Genomic DNA, 20225 nt, shown 5'->3' on the forward strand with positions numbered 1-20225 from the left:
CATTTTCTATAGAGTAAATTCATAACAGGGAAAGAAGGCAGAATTGTGACTGTGTGACACAACATATGTTCTCCTGTTTCTAGATTTGAAGTCCAAGAGGGATGACTGTGATGACTTTTCTTAGGGAAAAGGTATCTCTGGCCCTGCAAGGGTTGCACTCTCCTCACAGGGCAGAAGAGGTTCTGCAATCTGCTGAAACTCAATTCTGAATCATCACAAAACCATGTAAAAGCAAGAATGAAGACAGAAAAAAGATGGTAAAAATTTGGGTTGTACACAACCAGAATAATACAGAAATAATCACAGTTCTTAGGAAAAGATTAGTTTAAAAAAAAAAAAAATCCCTGTAAATAAATGTATCCATGAACACAAAATAGCACCGAACAAAACACACAAGAACACTTAAAAATTACTCTCATATTCTGAACTAATTCTAGCTTCAATCATTCATAATGAAACTGGTAGGAGAGGGACACATTTTTGCAGTTGAACTTAAGTAATGGCCCCAGTCCTGCACATGCTGACTTCATGCAGTTTAACAGCTGCTTTATCTTCTTGATTCCAGTGCTTGCAGATTACCTTTCATGGGAAATGGATTATGTTAAATTGTGTACTCTTCTGGGCAGGTTCATCACTCCAAAATACATTACATGACTTTTCCAGGATTTTATTTTAACCTCTTAGCAATCAAGACCCTGAATTTTGATAAATTGTTTCACAGTTATTTCAGTGATGTGAGCTTATTCTCTTTTGGTTTGGACAATATCACATTTTCCTACATCTACATCATGTGCACAACTGTGTCCACTTTTAAATTTTATCACTGCACCATCTATTTTAATTTGAAAATATCCTGCAATTGTCTGATGAATGGAAGATAATTAGATACGCAATCAAAACTATTGTGTGAGGGGAATGCTTGCAAGTTAAATCACTGTTTAGAATCATATTTCATCCTTGCATTATCATTTTCTAAAAAGCAAGCACCAAAGCATAGCAAAACCCAAAACAGAACTAGGACAATGCTGTGGTATAAGCAATAAAATTTCAATGTGCAATGCTAACATCTGTTACAACAAACATTGTCTTGGAATATTTTTTCAATATAATTTAAATGGGAATTTCTTTCTTTCAGTCTTAACTATATGGAGTTTCTCAGCCACAAAGTATTAGCGGTATAGAAGGTACGGATCATTCCATTCCTTTATCTTGTGTTGCAAATACCAAGCTATCATACATGCACAAGGTAAGTTTTAAACATGAAGGAATGGTGACCAGTTCTCTAAAAAATTCTTGTTTAACTTGGTTTTGTTCAAGACACCTGACGCTTGACAAGGACTTAGTCAGTTTATGGGAATCCTGGGGCCTCTTAGGGTAGCAGTGGAGTGTGAATCTTCAGTGCAAGATGCCACTGCATAGCTCTAATTCTCTGCCAGGTGATGTTCTAACCTCCTTGGGTTTTTTGTTTGTTTGTTTTTAGAAACTAAAAAAATTTAAGAAATGTATTAGGAAACAGAAGAAAAGGTGAAAAATATTGGATAAAATATTACTGCCATAAGAAGTAATATTCCTAGCATGGATGATGTTTGCACAATGGGCCAAAAAGACACTTATGCATGACCTCCAGAAAATTCCAGCAGGTGACCACCTATATCTTATATGCCTAATTATCTTCCTTTCAGATTCTGAAACTTCTTACTGAAAGAAATGTTTCGGTCTCTTCCATTATAAATTACTGCAGTGATTCTTCCCCCTTAAACCACTTATAGTGGTTTAGATAGTTTTCCATTTACATGACAAGCATCCTGTGATATTAGTAGAAATCACTTTCAGAGACTACCTTTCTGTGAAGACCTTAATGTATCAACTTGAACTATAGGAAAGCATAATTATAAGACAGAACAGGGGAATTCATTCTTCTTTGCAAGCCCAAGAGAATGGGAAGTCAGTTGTTCCTCAGATTTTGCTGTAGAAATCAGGCAAGAACCAGGAACAGGGAAATATGAAGGAAGATCTCCGGCACATCTACTTCTGCTTTGTTGGACAACTTACAAACCACAAGGACAGAATCTCCATATTTCTGTTTATCGAAATCACTGGAACTATCTCTGGTACAAGAAGACTGGGGCTTCTTGAGATCAGGAAAAAAACAAGCAAACAAACAAAACCTCATTTCTTCATAATGTATGAAGTTGGATTAAATACAGATCTTGTTTTGCTAGCATTTTTACATCAGTAGTTCACAGCTTTCAAGGTATACATCCAAGCTCGGTGAAAATTTTCTTTAGTTTTTCTTTCAAATCAGTAGAAGAAAAATAAAAAACTCTCTTTGTTTGATACAGTACATATTCAACAAATGCTTACAGAATATTTAAGGCCATATCAAGGCATCTCAAGCATCCTTGGAAGAATAGACTATGTCAATAACCATCTAGTAAAAAAAATGACATTTGCATCAAAAACTTCATATTAGCATTTCGACAAAGGTATAACATCTTATTTCCAGTTGACTTTATACAAATTACTGAATACTGGGCAGAAGTTACCTGTTTATTTTGTCCTGACTATAACAACCTATGTTAGGAGAAGATTGCTCCTTCACCAAAAGCAGCTGAGCACATGGAGATGGGCAAAATTCCTGGGTGGAACCAGGAAAGGAGAGACAAGGACATGCAGAGATCTTTTAATTACCTTTAGAGACAAAAATATTAACCACTAAGAGGAATCTGAAAGGCTTTGTGGAAAGAATGAAATGACACAGAAGACAAACAAAAAGTTGGATAGAGTACAAGGGGAAGACACAGCACCTTGAAAAAATAATAAACATTAGGAAGAGATAGTTTGAAAAAGATCTACAGTTAAACAATGACATTTATAATGTCTCAGGTTTCCTGCTTTCATTCCCTCTCTCCATGCTTTTTCCCATATTTTTCTTCTACTGCCTTCTGTGTGCCACATCTCTTATCTTCTGCCTCTCTTTTCTACTTTTCTGCTCTCAAAGTTGAAGGTACAGGGCTCCTTCGAGGATGAAATCACTGGTTAATATTCAGAGCTTCCAGCTTAAACATTGCTGTTATCTGCTAAATTTGATGCTTCTAAGCTCATTCTTGGAGAAAAAGTAATATGTTTCTTGCTGCCCTAAAACCTCTTGACAACTGCGATGGAGAGTAGAATTCTCTGCTCCTCTGTCTTTCCTCAGAAGCCAAGCCTGAGAAGTCAAAGAGTGTAATCACACCTTGAAGTCTGCATAATGTATACCTACAGCCATTAAAAACTGTTGTCTCAAGCTTGTTTTCTGCCTGAAATTTGAAAGGTCACCAGATATCTTATTTCTTTACCCTGCCTAATCCCTCTCAGCCCCTCAGTAACTCGCTCATTGCATCTGTTTATCCAGTGAATCCTTATCAGAACTGACCACTAACTCAGCTCCTAGTTTGCAGACTCCACAGTGACAGAGTAAGGCTACAATAAATAAAATTCTAGATTAATAAGACTTCTACCCTGTTTTCTCTACAAGAATAGACATATACTATGTTGAGAAGGTTTGTTTACTAGTTGCTTTTCTTCAGAACAATTTTCTTTTTTCCAGTATTACATTTTCTGGCATGAGAATTGGAATTTCTAGATGTTAAATGCTTTCAACACAGGTAAAATGGACCCTGATGACCTGCTGATTTTTGAAGTAGAAGTCAGTGTACAAAATGCAGCACAACCTTAAGAAATCCTAAGAGTGCTAATCATGTCAGCCAGGAAAAGTGCTATTTTGTCCACTTACAAGGGTTGTTTCCCTTTAGTTTTTGTCACCAAGGTATTTTTAGGTTATTAAACTCAATGAAGATTGTGACAGTCACAAGAGAGAATATTTTATCTTTTATTTTTCATATTGTTAATCTATTTTATTAGCTTACTGCACACTTCTCATTTCTTCTGTCTTTTCGAAATGCCACCTACACTGATAAAATTACATTAGGCGTTCTCAATATTTCGACAAAAAAGCAGAGAAATCACATAAAGAGATGACTATTAAGAAGTAGAGAAAAACAGAGTCACTTGAGACTATCAGAATTTAACTTGTTTTAAAAACAATCCCAGACAAGATACTCAGTGGGAGGAAAATATGTATTTTCAAAAATCTAGAAATATCATGAATATGCCACCAAATGTGAAGTTAAAATGCAGGGAGTAAAAAGAAACAACTGAAACCAGTCTAGAGGAAATGTCCTATCACAAAACAAGGAAGCCAGAATCCCTTTTAGTGTACCAGTGCAATCAAGTGCCAACTTCCAGTTTGAAACATACTATGAACCAAAAAATGTGTATAAATAAAATGAGCAATATGCAGGAAAGAACAGTAAAATATTGAAGTAAGAAAAACTAGAATTACTGATTAGCAAATGCAGCGTTATCTGAAAACCGTACATGATTACACATTTTTCTGCTTCACAGTCATATTCTGAAGCCTTTACAACTTCTGCAATACTGGGGATTCCCAACAGTTTTGAGTTATTGATAGCTAACTATGACTTCTTTCTCATGACTCTTCCCACCGAAACATGAAACACAGCAAACACAGACCATAGGAATATTGCTTTGTTTGCCTAATTCAAAATACAATCTCAAACAATCCTAGACAGCAGCAAAATTGCAGGCACCAATTGCTGCATAACCTTCAATCAGCTGAAAGCTCACCTGGGTATTGGAAACAGGACATGGTCAGGACTTTTCTGAGAACTGTGTGTGCAACAGCTATAATTCTTCAGGGATGATAAACATTAAAGCTAGCATTGCTTTAAGCAGCAGGTTGGACCACACAACCTCCTGAAGTCTCTTCCACTCTACATTATCCTATGATTATACACCAGAGCAAACACTGCAAACTGAAAATCTTGAAATATTTTGTAACCTCATTTATAAACCTTTGCCACAGAATTATTATCTTTTGAAACAGAATCTTCCCCAGAGGACGAGAACAGGGCAGCAATCCACAAAATCTAGGACACAGAAGCACAATAGGTATGAACTTGTCCTAGTTAAATAACAGAACTGATGAAGCTTGTATATTATGAAGATGACTTACACAACTTAAACATTAATCCAATGGAATTGTCTACAAACAGACCTGAATAACTCACATAGGATGCTAACAGTGAGCTATGATATTTGCAACCGTAGAATGCAGGTCACTTGAAAAGTCATAATCCTTGGGATCCAAGCAATGCCAAGAAAGGGAGCCTCAAGCCATGTGAGCAGTATCAGATATATAGATTTTGCCCATGTGCTTTAAGAACTGAAAGCATACTGGCATAAACTTCTCTATTCTCTCTACCTACCTTTTGTCTCTCTATGGGACCTGGAGAATAAGGAAGATGTAACATTTGTTTATAAAAAAGAGAAGTTTTTCCACTAAATAAAAGGAAATGGGTGATAACGCAAAGTCTCTGCAGGAAGGGTTCCCAAGGGAAATGGCTGAAATAGAAGCAAGAGATCCTCTGTAATATTGGCCTCAGAGATAAATTAGAGTAAGACTGATAATGTAAGCAATTGAGATAAATGTTTCATTACAAGGCAAGTTAAATGAAAGAAACAGCTTTATGACTTTCAGATGCAATTAGAGTTCCTGTTGACTAAACTATATGGGTATAAAGTCTTCCTTATACAACATGAACCAGAAGGCAATATCTATCCCCACATGTGTTTAGGTGGAAGGACAACTGAAGGAAAATAAGATAGATATGCAAGTTGTTCTAGATTAAAAAAAAAAAAAAAAAAAAAAAAAGAGAGAGAGATGTGTCAAACTGATACAGTCTTTCCAGGACATGGAAAAATGAGAGAGAGAATTGCTCTGTCTTGCTGCTAAGAGTAAAACCACCTGAGTTACTACAGAGGCTTCTCTAAAGACCCCATTAATTTATTTCTGCATGTTTTATTTTATATGAGTGTAAACAGAGATGACATTCAGTTATTTCTGGTCTAGTGGCTTGTAATGCATTTTCAGAATCACATCCTAAATTCAGTGGCATTTTACAACAGATATGTTTTAGATGCTATTCAACAATTTTGTCGCTTTCAAAAAATGTTAGATGTATAGTTTTGCCTGATGTTCCTTTAGAGTGAAAATGATGGTTTCAGTGGACGTATATACTTATACCAGCATCTGGAGGTCACTAACAGGCCTTAATGGTCCTTCCTTTGGGACGTCCACACACACCTTTAGTCCTGTGTCTTCAGTTTCTGCCATGGACCAGCCCAGCAATCACTACACCTGACCCTGACCCCGACCCTGACCCTAACCTGTGGATTGATTTCCCAGCTTGGACTTACTTGCCTGATGGTCTGCACCCTTGGCTGAGCCTGGCCTCAACCTCTGGGCCTGTCCTCCTTCCTTGCAGTGGGGCTGGGCTCTGCCCAGCCATTGCATGTTCTCCCCCATCTGCTGCTGGTGGCTCCCAACCTTCACTGTTCCCAGACAGCCAATTAATTATTTCCTCCAGTTTTTCCTGTGCTTTTACTGTCTGTACAGGGAAGGGAGAAACTCTGTATGGAACTGAAAAAGGAAGGATGGAGCTCTAATAATTTCAAAGGACTCAGCATGCTTTATAAAAATCAGCTGAATTCAAGGATTTTTTAACTTGGATCTTGCATTACCTGAAGACTTTAATGAATTACACTAAATTGAGTTTGCAGTCTGACACAGAAGGTTGTCGCTTACCTTTCAAGAGGAATGGAAGGACTTTGTACTCAAGTGCAGCACTCTAGCAAACCCTTGAAAGCTGCAGTTTTAACATTTCTCAGGTGACCCTGATAGACATGAAGTCCATCCCTCTGTTCCAAAGGAAGACCAAGAATCCCTTGTGTTTGTTTAGTCTTATCTTAATAAACCTTACATGATGAAGGTTCAACAACATACCCAGTCTGTTCCACTGTTTTCCACTTTTAATCTTTCTCATAAAACATGTTTCTAGATTACTGAACTTTTTGATAGACATCTCTGATCTACTTCCTTCTTGAAGACGATACTAGACCTGACATTCCAACTTAAATCTAATGAACAGTAAGTAGTGTTGAAGTTTACTCTGTGTGTCTTAAATGTAATATTGTATTACATCAGAAGTGGTGAAATGAGAGCTGTTTGCTTCCTTTCTATGTTTTTACAGTAGGTCAAGCAGTTTGACCTTCTTGACCCTTGCCCAGTTTATGGTTCATCGTAGTGCTTCCCTTATCTTTCTCTGGAGATCTGCTGCCTAGATAGCCATTTTGCACTTTTTCACTTACATATTATTTATATTAAAACCTTTGTCTACTCATCAAGATCATTCTGCAACCTAATCATGTCCTCTGTAAAGTGCTTGCAGTTTTTCCCAAGGAGGTATCAACTGCAGATTTAATAAATATTTTTTCTGTCCCACAATCTAGGGAAAACCTTATCTCTTTCCAGAGAAAAACACGTGACAAAATCTCATCCTTCTTGTTTGATAGTGAACCACTGATAACTACTCTTTGGAATTATAATTCCAATCCAGAGAAGGATAATGGATTTTTGGTGACGTTTTGCTTCAGCGTTTCTTTTAAAAACAAATATTCAACTGATCTAATAATTAACCTTCATGGCAGGAATATTGGTCAGTGACTGCTCTTACAGTATCTTCCTCAAGATCAAGTTTCCCTACTTTTTTTTAGGAACACCTTTAACTTTTTTGTAAGTCATAAAACATCACACTTATCACCTACCCCATCTCCTCAACCTGTTACCTTATTATAGAGGGAAATTATATTGCTTTACATGATTTATTCTTGACAAATCCATTTTGGCCATTGTTTAGTATCTTTTTATCTTCTGTGTGATTCCAAACAGATTATCTGCTCAAGTGTTTTTCCAGGAATTAAATTGAGCCTGGCTGGTCTATAATTCCCTGGGCCTTTATGTGTTTTTTGGAAAGATGGGCACAAAGGTTTCTTCCCTCCCCCTACAATTTACTTTTATCCTTTAATTCTCAAAGCTCATAAGGGAAGACTCTAAGATTTCTTAAGTACTCCACAGTGAATTAATTGTGCCAGACAATTGGAAAATATCTCACTCATCTAAGCCGTCTCTAACCTGTTCTTACTCTTCTACACTAGTTTTAATTATGCCAGTCTTCAGAACACAATCAGCCTTTTTTAAATGAATGCTGAGGACGGGAAAAAAAAACAACCATGAAACTGGCATGCTTCTATTAGTTTTGTCCCTCCATCAGTATGGGCACTTGGTCCATAGTTTATTGCAATTTCTATGACCAAAATGTTGCTCAGGGTGAAACTGAGAAGATTTGGAGGGTGCATAGTATGTGATCTTATAAGTTCTAGGGGCTTCAGTCATTTCTTTCTCCAATATTTTCAGCCATAGACTTACCAGATTTTGTCCCTCAATGTTCAGAATGTTCAGACTGTTCAGACTGATGCTTATAAGAAATTAGAGCACAAAAGGAATACGATGAAATTAGATTTATTCTCTCTTTTAAGTGAACCAATGTCAGGATACAAGCCTCCTTCAAAATCATACACTTTGACAAGTCAAAGAGTATGAAGGAACCTTTGCTACAAAAAAAAAATAGTGATCTTTTGCACTTGGGTGCAACAATCTCGGGTGTAAAAAACAGACAAGGGAAAGCATAGGTAGTTTTTACCACAGTCTAATAAACCCCAAAAGGGAATTAAGTTTATTCAGTACAGCAAAAGTGACCTAGTAAGACAAAGCCAAACAAGACTGAAACAGTGGGTCCGTTTCTTTTTACTTAATTGCTATTAATGGAGGAACTAGCTCCTTGGAAGACTGATGTTAGTACCTCTCTTGGTGTATTGGAAATTATGCAAATCTTACCTCAGAGAACCTTTGTACATCCTGGGTTAAAGTTCCTACTCTCTTCCACTGATAATATTTGAGTAACTTCAAAATTGCTGGATTCACTGCATTATCAGATGGCACTGTCCGGAAGAAATAAGGATATTTTTTCTTATCAGCCAACTCTGGGGTTGTTGCTGCAAATGAAAGCTGAAAAAAATCAAACAACAAAAAAATGAAAGTCACCATAAGTCATCTAGAAGCCAGGAGAAAAACTTTGCTCTTGTCAGTGCAACAAAACACAATCCATGCATTGAGGTCATGTAGAGAATTTTCATCGTCATACAGCTTGGAAGTCCTATCAGCACCAGTTACTCATTTACTTTTAATGGATTTTTGAAATACCTTTGCTCTATAAACCACCTGCTAGAAAATTAAAATAGGGTATCTTCAAAGTCAATCCTGTAAAATCCTCTATTTGAGATCATGCATCTTACACATTGCGCAAAGCAAGAAGCTCTAAGGGAGTAAATCTCTGTGATGATTCTCCATCAACTTCTTTCTACATTCTCTTCATAAAAGTTGAGAATAGCTCCAAGGGGGTATTCTCAAACTCTTACATATCTTTAAATTAGAGGATGAACCTCTAGTAGCACTTCTTCCTATCTGCAGGTAACAAAACAGCTCTAGGTTAGCAGCAAAAGAAAAAATAATTATGGCAGCCAAGGCTGCAGCTCAGAAGTTTACCTGGCTTCTAGTTTCCTCCACTGAAGCAGCCCCCTGTGATCTGTGTTATCAAAGGGGACTCAGTGGCTAATTCTACACATCTGAAAATGCCAGAATTTGTACATGGTTTGAGAATGCTTATAATGAAAGAGGAAACCTGTAAACACCCCCACCCCCCCCCCAAAAAAAACCAAGGCAAACCACACACACACAAAAAAAACAACCCACAAACAAAACAAACCAGAAAACTTCCCTGAATTCTTCTGCCCCAGTTAAAGGCAACATATTTTTGTGAATTATTTTCAGTAAGTGTTACAAAGGGAATGCCCGCGTATTCATTTCTTGAAAATGCTCCTATTCCAAAGATACTTGTGGTCACTACCTCCAGTATTTTTTAAGTTTCTAGGAATGTGTTCTCAAGCTTTTTTTTTTCAGCCATGCATAGCAGTTGAGGGTTTCTTTAAAGTACTGATTTAATGCAAAATGGCTTGACTGTTGAAAAATAAGCTCCCTAATATGGTTAAGTCTTTTAAACTCAACACAAAGTCAGAAAATGTGGGTAAATTCAAGCCTATATAAGTATATCCAACCACAGTATTAAGTTTAAACTTTCTTCAATCAAGCATTCAGTATATTTGGCTAGATAACCTTTTTTGAAATTCAGAATAGACGAGTTTAATCTGAAATAACAGTGCTAACCTTTTCTTCATGTTTATAAAATCTATATTTAACCTGGCAGAGACAGGACTCATTCTCTGTCTGTTTTTAGACTCACAAAGGACATATTACACTGGTATAACCGCCTGAATATAGTTTGTTGTCCTAACTAAATGCCCTGAAATCCAAACAACTTAAAGTGTGCATAACTGGACAGTTTACACTATACCATTCAAAAAGATATATCTTTCTCTTCAACAGTCAGCAGCTAAATATTTTTAAGACCTTCTACTACCATGTAATTCTAAGGTAAAACATTTTTAATATAGCAACTTCTCTTTTATTAGTTTTTATGAAAAAAAGCACACTCTGAGGTACTGTGATACTGTTGTCTTGATTTTCCAAAATTGTATTGGCTGGTTCACCTAGAACTTCATAACATTTAGTAATCATCAATGAGTTTGCGAAGAGCTGATTTCAAGGGAAAAAGAATAAAGGCCTGCCAGGTAGACCTAGCCAGCTTTTCTGTCTAGCCTTGTAACGCTGAACATCATGCATCCACTGCACAATGAAAGTGGAAATAAGGACCCGTATCTTTGACTAAAAAGAGAGAAGATTTGCCTTTAGAAATCCAGCATGAAGAGGAATACCTCTCAAGCAGCCTGGCTGCTTGCAGCTCAGTGACTGCAAAGGACTTGCTTTTCAAGTTATTATGGTTTTTGGATCGAAGGTAATTTGATTGATACCTAAGGAAAAGAAGTAGAGAGCAACACTGAAGTAACAGTAGTGACAAGCAACATCAGCAAATTTCACCTAACTCCAGTTCACAGACTGAATGGTAAATTTTTCTGAAGCAGAAGTACATAAAACCTTAGTAATTAGGAGCATCTCTATAGTTGTGAGCTGGCTTTAGGGCGAAGATCTGTGATATAAGCAAGGCAATTCAGATCCATCCTTTGACATTTTAGTGACTTAAAAGTGCCTAAATTAGTATCTTAATTACCCAAATTTCCTTGGGAAACAATGAAGCAAAACCTTACCTCTTTTTATCGATTAAAGAAAGATGAAGATGACTCATAATTTAGATTTCTCAACTATATAAAGTGAGATGAGATGAATCCAGGTTTTTGTGTAATACTAACAACACTTGAATTACAGAAGAACATTCCTCTTAATTTCCTTTTTGAAGAAAGATTTTATTAAAATACAAAAAGGGAAAATTTCATGCTCAAACAATTCTTGGAATGTAGGATATGTTCAGAGGCCTTTCTTTCAAGCATCACATATACCATGGTTGGTCTCATTCTGCATCACTTTGCCATTTTAATAAGACACTCATGGGAGATGGATGAATAACCTGAAACAGTTATGTCCTTCTTTTTTTTTTTTTCTCACAAAAGTTAGGTAATTGAAAATATTTAACTTTTCACAAAATTGTCCCTATGAGAGTTTGTGGACATGCATTGAATTTAACCCAACAATCACCAGCACTCTGTATTCTGCTTTGAGAGGGATGAGGAGGGAAAAGGAAAAAGAAAAAACTCATCATGTTTTAAAAAGTGTCAATGAAAATATCATGTTAATAAATAAATTGACACAATGTAAGCTTACTGGAAAAGTATGTGATATAGCATGCCTATATAGAAATATCAATAAAATATTCATAACATAAACTTTATGTGATAAAACAAATAAGATCACAACACAGTCCACTTACATATGCATTGAGATGGTACAGCCCTTGTTAACTGAACATAAATCCTCTGTATTTTAGGTCTAAAGTAGTTTATTCATGTCTGATTTGAAACTTGAACCTACTGAAAGGCAAACTTTTCATAGTTTCTTCACTACATTCTACAGGACTGAAAGCCATAGAGATCTGATTCTGCTTTTTGTTACAGGAATTTCTTTTCTAACTTTTAGTTTAGCCAAAAATCTGCATGAATGGCAATCCTATTGCTCATATAACTCTTTGCAAACCACAAAAGTACTATTTTTCACATCACTCTATTTTCAGAGCATACATATTCATGCATTGCTAAAAAAAATCTGTTACAGGTGTTACATAGCTGCCTCTCTGCGCACAGGAAGAGAGAGAAAAAAGTTATAAGTGGGATTATAACTCAGCAATAAATGCCTGTGGGGTGTATGATGTCACAGAATCACAGAATCATTAAGGTTGAAAAAGACCTTTAAGATTATCAAGTCATTCTTTCAGAGGAAAATTTTACATAGCTGCTAGAGGTGATGGCCAAAAGCCAAACTTCAAGAAGGGGTGAAAGACAGAAAAAAAATTTTTTTCAAATTGCTTTAAAATGGAGGACACAGTGGACATATACCAGGGGATATATCATAATTGTGTGTGTGGTGTTTGTGTGTGTGCATATGCAAATATGCTCTGGGCATATGTGTATGTAGATCTAGAGAAAACAGTTATTCATATACATATTATAGATATATCAGTTTGAATACTGTCAGAAAAACTGAAGCTACTTCTCAGGTTACCCCCGAGCAACCTTTTTTTAGAGTATCTGCTTAAAATTTGATACAATTTGTGAGCAACTGCTTCTGGACTTAAAATGAGTATATGTAGGGAAACATATATAAACTATGACTCAGATGGAGATTTCAGACATGAAAGAGTTTAAAACTTTTAAATGGAAAATAAGATAACGTTTACCGTTCAAGTAGGAATATTAACTATAGTACAAAATGAGAACCAAGTAGATCAAGGTATTGAAAACAAATGTTTATTTCTTCACAAAAAACATAATTTAGTAAAAGTTCTGCTGCCTTAATATTACAACTAAGTCTGCTCAAATTCTAAAATGAAAGACCTTAACAGCTAAAACACACTGTTTCTGACTTTTTAAATTATTCCTACTGCTTGTGTGATCACTATATAAATGGATTATAGTTAGCAGAGTTTCATCAGAATGCATTTTAATATATACAGTCAGTATGAAAGGAATCAGGGCAAAGAGACTGTCCAGTGTGTCACCTGAACTTTGTTTCTTATGCAATGTTTAGCTTACTGTGGTCTTCTCCTTGTAATATACCACACAGACCACGTGGAAGCAAAAGCACCACTAACTAAACAGGTCCATATAGGGTGGCTGCAAGCCAGTATTTCGGATGAAGTCCCAACCCCACTGAAGTCAGTGACAAAACTTCCAGCAACTTCCTTCAAGCCCAGATTTTAAGCCTGTTAACTGAGTACCTGGAAATCAGATCTAGTTAGATTTAACTTCAGGGGTATAATTGTTACTCTGTAGGTCATCCTGACATTTTGCAGTATGCCTAGACTCAAGTCTGTAGCAGTGCAGATTCTTCTGTTTGAAAGATAAATGCAGGGCTGGATCAAGAGTGAGCTGAGCAGTTCTGTTTCGTTGCTAGCGATGGAGAAGCAGAGCAGAAACACAACTAATGGCTTTATCTTACCCTGTGAATAGAACGGAAGCAACGAATAACAGCTCTGGAATGGGTCCAAAGCAAAATAATTCAGGAAACAGTGCAAAATAGAAAAACAACAACACATTTAAAGATTGTGCAGAAAGGACCCGATAGCACTAATTTTCTCCAGAAAGTTGATACTTTTTTAAACAGGAAAACATTAATTTTGTTGAAAATCCATAGTTTCATGGAAGGGTTGTGATTAACATTAGATAGAGTGAGATTAAAAAAAAAAAAGTTACAATAAAGTGTAGAAAGGAACAATTCTGCAGAAGGAAGTAAAAGCTAGCTCTACAACCCTATATTAAGCTGAAATGAGGTGTGGTAGATTAAACCGAGAACATCAATCTAAAGTGCTTTCAAGTTAAATCAAGCTTGCTCCTGTTTAAGGAAGTAACAGTGCATTCCCTTAAAGAAAGTCAGTACAGAAGTGGGAATGGTAAGATGGTAAGTTCTAGCATTTGTTTAAGAAAATGGGATGCAACACTAATGAAATCAATGGGAAATACTAGGAGTTCTGTAAGAGAGGATGGAAAGCTGAAACAAAATTAGAAAAGGAAACAACACTATATACAGAGAGTATATATTCAATATAGAAGTCCAGAGGTTGGAAGCTGGAAGGCTGAAGCCACTCTGCTGTCCCAAGAACCACAGAGGGAAGGGAAGCCACCAGAAATGCCCTTCTGGTGTTCAGTTGTTTTATTATCTCTAGGAAGCATTTATGTTTGAATTTTACCACTGTAATAATGTACAGAAGTCTAGCAAAAATAAAAAAGCAGGACTTTCCCTGGGGTAAAGAGTCACCCTCATCTAAGGCAACAGGTCTGTTTAGGAGTCACATTTATTTAAGAGGACTGTATTAGCTGAAGTAAATCAATAACAGAAACCCTTAGAAAAGTTATTGTAGGTCCATAAAACCACCAGGAAACCACATTCCCCTCATAAAGCCAAGAGTGGCCTCTGGAACAGAGTGGCTAGAGGATCAGAAGCATCTCCCACCACAAACTCCCCAGCAGCTCAAAGGAGGCCCCTGAAATCTGGCTGGAGGTGCCAGAGCATCCAGATTTGTCAATCCCGAATCGAGAATGAGGTAGCACTCTCACCCCTTGCCTCTTCAAAGGAGAAGGCTGTGAAACAAAGCTACATGCTGCTTGCATGGAGTATTATACATTGGAGGGGAAAAACTAAAGACAAAAAGCACCTTAGGTAACAGGGTAATCTCCCTTTAATAAAATGTCATCTGCTAAGACAACTGATTCATGTTTGCAGATGAGGAATATTAGCTTGTTGAGCACCAGAGAGATTAGCTTAATTTTCCTAGGCTTTGGCACTGTGGTTTGTACAATTATTTTATTAACGAGCCCTAGAAATTTAAATCTGCCCATTTGCTGCAGAACTACTCTTGACAGAGAGTTTTTTGTATATGGCAGATATCACCTGTATTTCCTGTACCTTTCCTAGAAAGCTTGATTATGAGGATAAATCAGCATAGCTAAACAGCATATAAACTGATGATTCAATTGATTGGTGATATCATTTATTATCATCATAACTAAAGACTGCATGTCATGTATGCTTAGATAGGAAACAATATTTTTTGCAAAAAAAGGAAAATGCAAATAATTATTTCCAAAAAGAAGGCAGAATGACAGAAAGCTCCATAGAAAATACTCTTAGAGTGGTACAGGATTGTACATATAAAATCTTGTCGTAGGAAAATAACAAGGATGAAACTCAGGAAGATGATAATTTGCAGCAATGTATACTTGTGACTCCATACACCATCCCTTTGTGTGCCTTGCCAGGAGCTCTAATGCTTTGACAAGCCTGTGCCAACAATAATAATACTCGAGTGTGGGCATGTGATGACTTAATGTTCCCAGGAGCTAGAAGGACCAGAATGGAAACTAATGAATAATGAAGAGTTAAAAGATTTGCCTGCCGCAACTCTGGAGACAGCATTAGGTGATGTCACAAGTGAAACAATATACTCTTAACCCAGAAACAGAGATTAGATTGAAGCATAACAATTAAATTGCATTTTTAATTGAATGGCAATTGATGTTTTGTAATAAATATTAAAAGACACAGAATATAAAGATTTAGGTTAAATGTTAATTCACTATTTAAAGATTAACAGTAAACTACTTCTACAAACCACCTTGCCCAGGTGTGCAGTCAAACTACCACTGAACTTGATCTTACCACTAGTCAAGTTATGAATAAATTTGTATATAATAACAATACTTGGAATAAGGAAATAGGGATATGTAATCAAGAAGAAAATTAAAGAGAACCTTAAGAAATACACAATCGCACGTAAAGTAAAAAAAGTGATATATTAGGCTGCTCCTTCCCATCCCAATGCATAAAATGTATCATCAAATCAATGTTGATGGGTGATTTAGCAAACAGGTATGTGGAAATAACATTGCAAAGATGGTTGCAAACACCACACATTTGGAAAATATTCCAACATAAGAAGCTAAATGCAGCAATTTCATTGACAGAGGCATTGCATAGATCTTCAAACCAGGTGAAAGCGACACACAATAATAAAGATCAAGAAACAAAGACAATATTTTTTGACAATTTGCCTGCACAGCTGCTGGTGACAGGAGTGTCTATATACAGACAGTAAAGGAGCTGGTTCTGAACCAGCCCTAGGAATCAAAGAGGCAATCTTCCCTACTGGCTAAACTCTAATCCTAATCCCCAAATAGCACAGGTGACGCACTAACATAAATTGAAAGAAGAAACAAGAAATTATGCTTTTCTGACAGTGGTAAATCTATGTTTTTACCTGTCATAAACACTCTTAAATAATTATTTGAATCAAAGCTCTGGAGACTCCATTATACTTACATTCAGAAGATTTTATGGGATTGGACAAACTTCAGTGCTATAACAAATACAACTAACAATCATTAAAAACTGTTCTGTTAACTCTGTATGGGTTTTCATTATGACAGTTGCAAGAGCGAAACAGAAGTCTGGAAGAATATCTATGATGGCTCACTAGCTGGTAAATGGGCAGGATGCCTCATCCAAATGGGAACATAAAAATACACATTGTATTAAACACACTGGACAAGAATGGATCTCATGGACGAACATCCCTTTCATCATCCATAACACATTACCCATCTGATTAGAGCTACTGTTCCTTTTAAAATCAGATGTTTTGCCAAATATTCCTGCCCAATATAATTTGCTGCTACCTTCATTAATTCTGTGTCTGAAATTGCTTCCACTGACTGCCTTTTGGCACCTGGGAGTTTCCAGAAAAAGCACTTCCAGCTGGTCTCAAGGTTGGAAGGCACCCGCCTCCATGCTGATGGCATTCCAGTGAATTAATCCAGTCACAGTAAAATTGATATTCAGCTGCGTGCTGCTCTGGAGGCATTTCAGGAAGCAATTCTAGCTACTGAATGAATCAATATTTTTGAGGATAGAAACTGGTTTAGATAGAATAAAACCCATATGAGAAGTACTTCAGCTGAAAGATGTGTGCCTATAGGCTAATGGGAAAGAAGCATTCTGTCCTGTTTGCTTCCCGCTTGGGTAGCCTGACCTACTCCCAGCATGACTTGGTAGGAGCTGCAGGTGTCTGAATGCAAAAAGTCAGATCAGATGACAAAGTTCGGTCTTTTGGTGTTAAAACTTGCTACTCTCATAAAGTCTGTGGCATATATTGAAGAATAGGGATTGAACTGATGCTCAGCTGAGGGGTTTTTTTGGTGTTCAAGTAATGGAGAGGATAAACATTAGCTGAAAATTGTAGCAGATCTGCTGAAAAAAAACCGAAGTTGTCTAGAGATTAGCATTACTGTTTCACCTGTCTCTCAGGCTGGAAGATTAAAAATTCCACCCACCTGTTCACACCAGCCAGAGTCGACATTTAAGAACTTTGTAGAAAAAAATAAATTAAAGGAATTCCTAGAACAACGTTTCACAGAAAACAGAAGTTATTAGCATTCAGTGCAGAATGAAGTTACAGATCAAATCCAAGTCCAAGTAACGGGATCCATTGTAAATTCTAATATATACTGACTAACGAACCTAAACATTCACCTTATTTCTGAGACGGGCCAAGGAAGTATATCATGGAGTTATGAAGAGTGTCCTTCAATTCAATGGTTAACAGTGCAACCACTCAAGTTGATAGAGGCTTTGTGATTTATATAGTGTTTCAGTAGGTAGCCAGCTGAACATGGGGCAGAATCATCTCAAACAGATTTCCATCCAAAAGTCAAAATTCAGCATTAGGCTTAACTTGATTCTTTCACTGTTAACAGAAAATAAACAACTGATGTCCCCTTTTCATTCCATATTTCTTCTGACCATTCTTTTGAAAAGGTCTATCACAGTTTGAAGCAAATCCCCAAAAGAAAAAAAAAGTTACTAGGAATAAACATAGCAAGCATGAATTTTTTTTTCAACTCTCTAGAAAATATTTTCAGATCTATATTAGGCACAAATGATTTATACCGAACACAGGTGTTTTGCTTACAGCTAGGGGTTAACTAGAGCATTGAAATTAAATGGCAGATCTATAGAAGTTGCGGCAAAATTTGTTTTCATTTCCAAACAGAATAAAAGACTAAATCTTTTAAGCATTTTCATAAATGGAACCGCATTGTGAGAAGGGGTTGTATATCTTTGTCTGTCACACTCAGTGCTTAGCATTTGGCTAGTGGCCTGGATTATACCAGAATTCAGCTTCAAATCCCTGCTCTGCTTCAGTCACAGAGTTATTTATCCCAAATCAAGCAGTCTCCTACACTCGTACTCTCACTACCTAGCTTGCTTGTCTCTTGTCTATAACAGAATATCCTCAAAATTTAGTGAAAACCAACAACTTTGTAAAATATTTCACCTTTGATAAAATGGGCTATATTGCCATAATCCATTAGAAAAAATGAAAAATATTCTTTCCAGACCTATTCACAACAGCATGTTCCTGGCTGGCTGCCCAAAACTATTATCATTCTATTAGTATTTATTTGTCAGACTTCATCCAGCTAACACATGTTAAAACTACAGCTGTTTTGTCTACATTTGGATTTTAAATAAGTTATCTGTTTTACTATTTTTCCCTCTCTGAATAATGTAAAGGAGGGAAAAACTTCTCCAATACAAAGATACCTTAATTGTGCAATCTGGACTCTCTTGTTCTTGTCAGCAGATCCACCCTGCACTCTGTCAGAAACAGGGAGAAGGACTATTGGTGAGATTTAAGATGAGAATTCCCCAGTTCTTTTGTGGACACCATAATACAGTCCCAATTATGTCTCTTCTGGTTTTTATTTCTTTTGCTGCAAATATGTCATCTGAAGAAATAAAGCACACTGTGTTAACTCTTGATTTATTTAAATCCTTACAAAAATACTTTTTGCACAGCCCTAAGTTGTGAATTAGTGGTTTGTTTATTTCTTCATTCTCTGGTCTCAAACCTGAACAAGAAATCACAGATTTTTGAAGCCAAAACAGATTACATCCTCACTACACAATGTAGTGATACATAAAGAAGCTGATTACTCTATATGGAGAAGAACAGCTCAGAGGTGACTTGCCAGGTCCTAGGACTGATACCCTGGCACTAATTCTGCACTCTGCCTGGGCTAATTTGCCTTTTCTTTCAGCTCTGTAACTTTTCTGATATCTCAGCACTGCATGCTGCAGTCACACCCCACCAGAAGTGTTTAGAGAGTAGTCCGACATCATTTGCTTGGAACTGCACCTTCTCTAATAATGGATAAAGAGGGGTTATGCTACAGAAATCAAGGGATTGCTGGAGGGGAGATGGTGAAACAAAAACTGATAAAAAAAATCAGGGAACGTCCTTTGCTAACAGATATTGCCAGCAAAATAAGTACTTCTTGCCCAGCAGCAAGGGCAACTTGGGTTACATTGCCACTAAAAACCTTCAGCAGAAATGCCAATCACAATTATGACTATATTTCGCATTGAAATGTCAAATGTGTCGTTGATCCTCCTCTAAGAAATAACCAAGATCACACATGCTTTATGGTTTTCTTTACCTGCAGTCTATACAGAATTTAAGAAGATGCTCTAGATAGAAAGCTACACGTATAAAACCTTTTAGTAACGTTTGCAACTAGGAAATGTTCATGCAGATATATTCAGACAACGAAAATCACAAAACTATTTGTCAGTTTAAAGCTGTATTCTGTGGTTTCTAGTCTATGAGTGGCTGGGAGAAAAATCTTAGGAGGCATTATAATCTATTTTTATGAAATAAAAAATGACAAACAGTCTTGGTCTGAGTACAGTTACAAAACAAAAATTCCATCTTGAGTGTCACTGAGGAAGTGGACGAGAGCAAGAGTGTTTTCTCTCAGTGCCAGTGCCTCCAGGACATCAGTTAATTGTTGCCTGAGTAACCCTCAGTGTGTTTTTCTCAATACCTATGCCTTGCAGATCACTTCAGCACTTACTATTAATTTAATAAATGTTTCTGTATGTCTGCATTTGATTTGAAGTACAGTATTTGCCGCTGGTCTTAGAATGCATGCTGGGTAGAAGTACTAACATTATCTACACCATT

General features: G+C 36.6%; 1 protein-coding gene across 1 annotated transcript in view; it reads right to left on the bottom strand.

Annotated features, from left to right (window-relative positions):
- The window catches only part of GABBR2 (gamma-aminobutyric acid type B receptor subunit 2), a gene marked incomplete at its 3' end in the record, with an annotated part of 516320 nt that overhangs the window by 307043 nt on the left and 189052 nt on the right, over positions 1 to 20225 (bottom strand). Inside the window, exon 3 of the mRNA XM_081996348.1 lies at positions 8858 to 9028. Within this exon, the coding sequence (XP_081852474.1) occupies positions 8858 to 9028 (171 nt within the window). The remainder of the gene's footprint in view (positions 1 to 8857; positions 9029 to 20225) is intronic.

This window comes from Phaethon aethereus (assembly GCF_964289735.1).
Source record: "Phaethon aethereus genome assembly, chromosome: 2".
Taxonomy (NCBI): Eukaryota; Metazoa; Chordata; class Aves; order Phaethontiformes; family Phaethontidae; genus Phaethon; species Phaethon aethereus.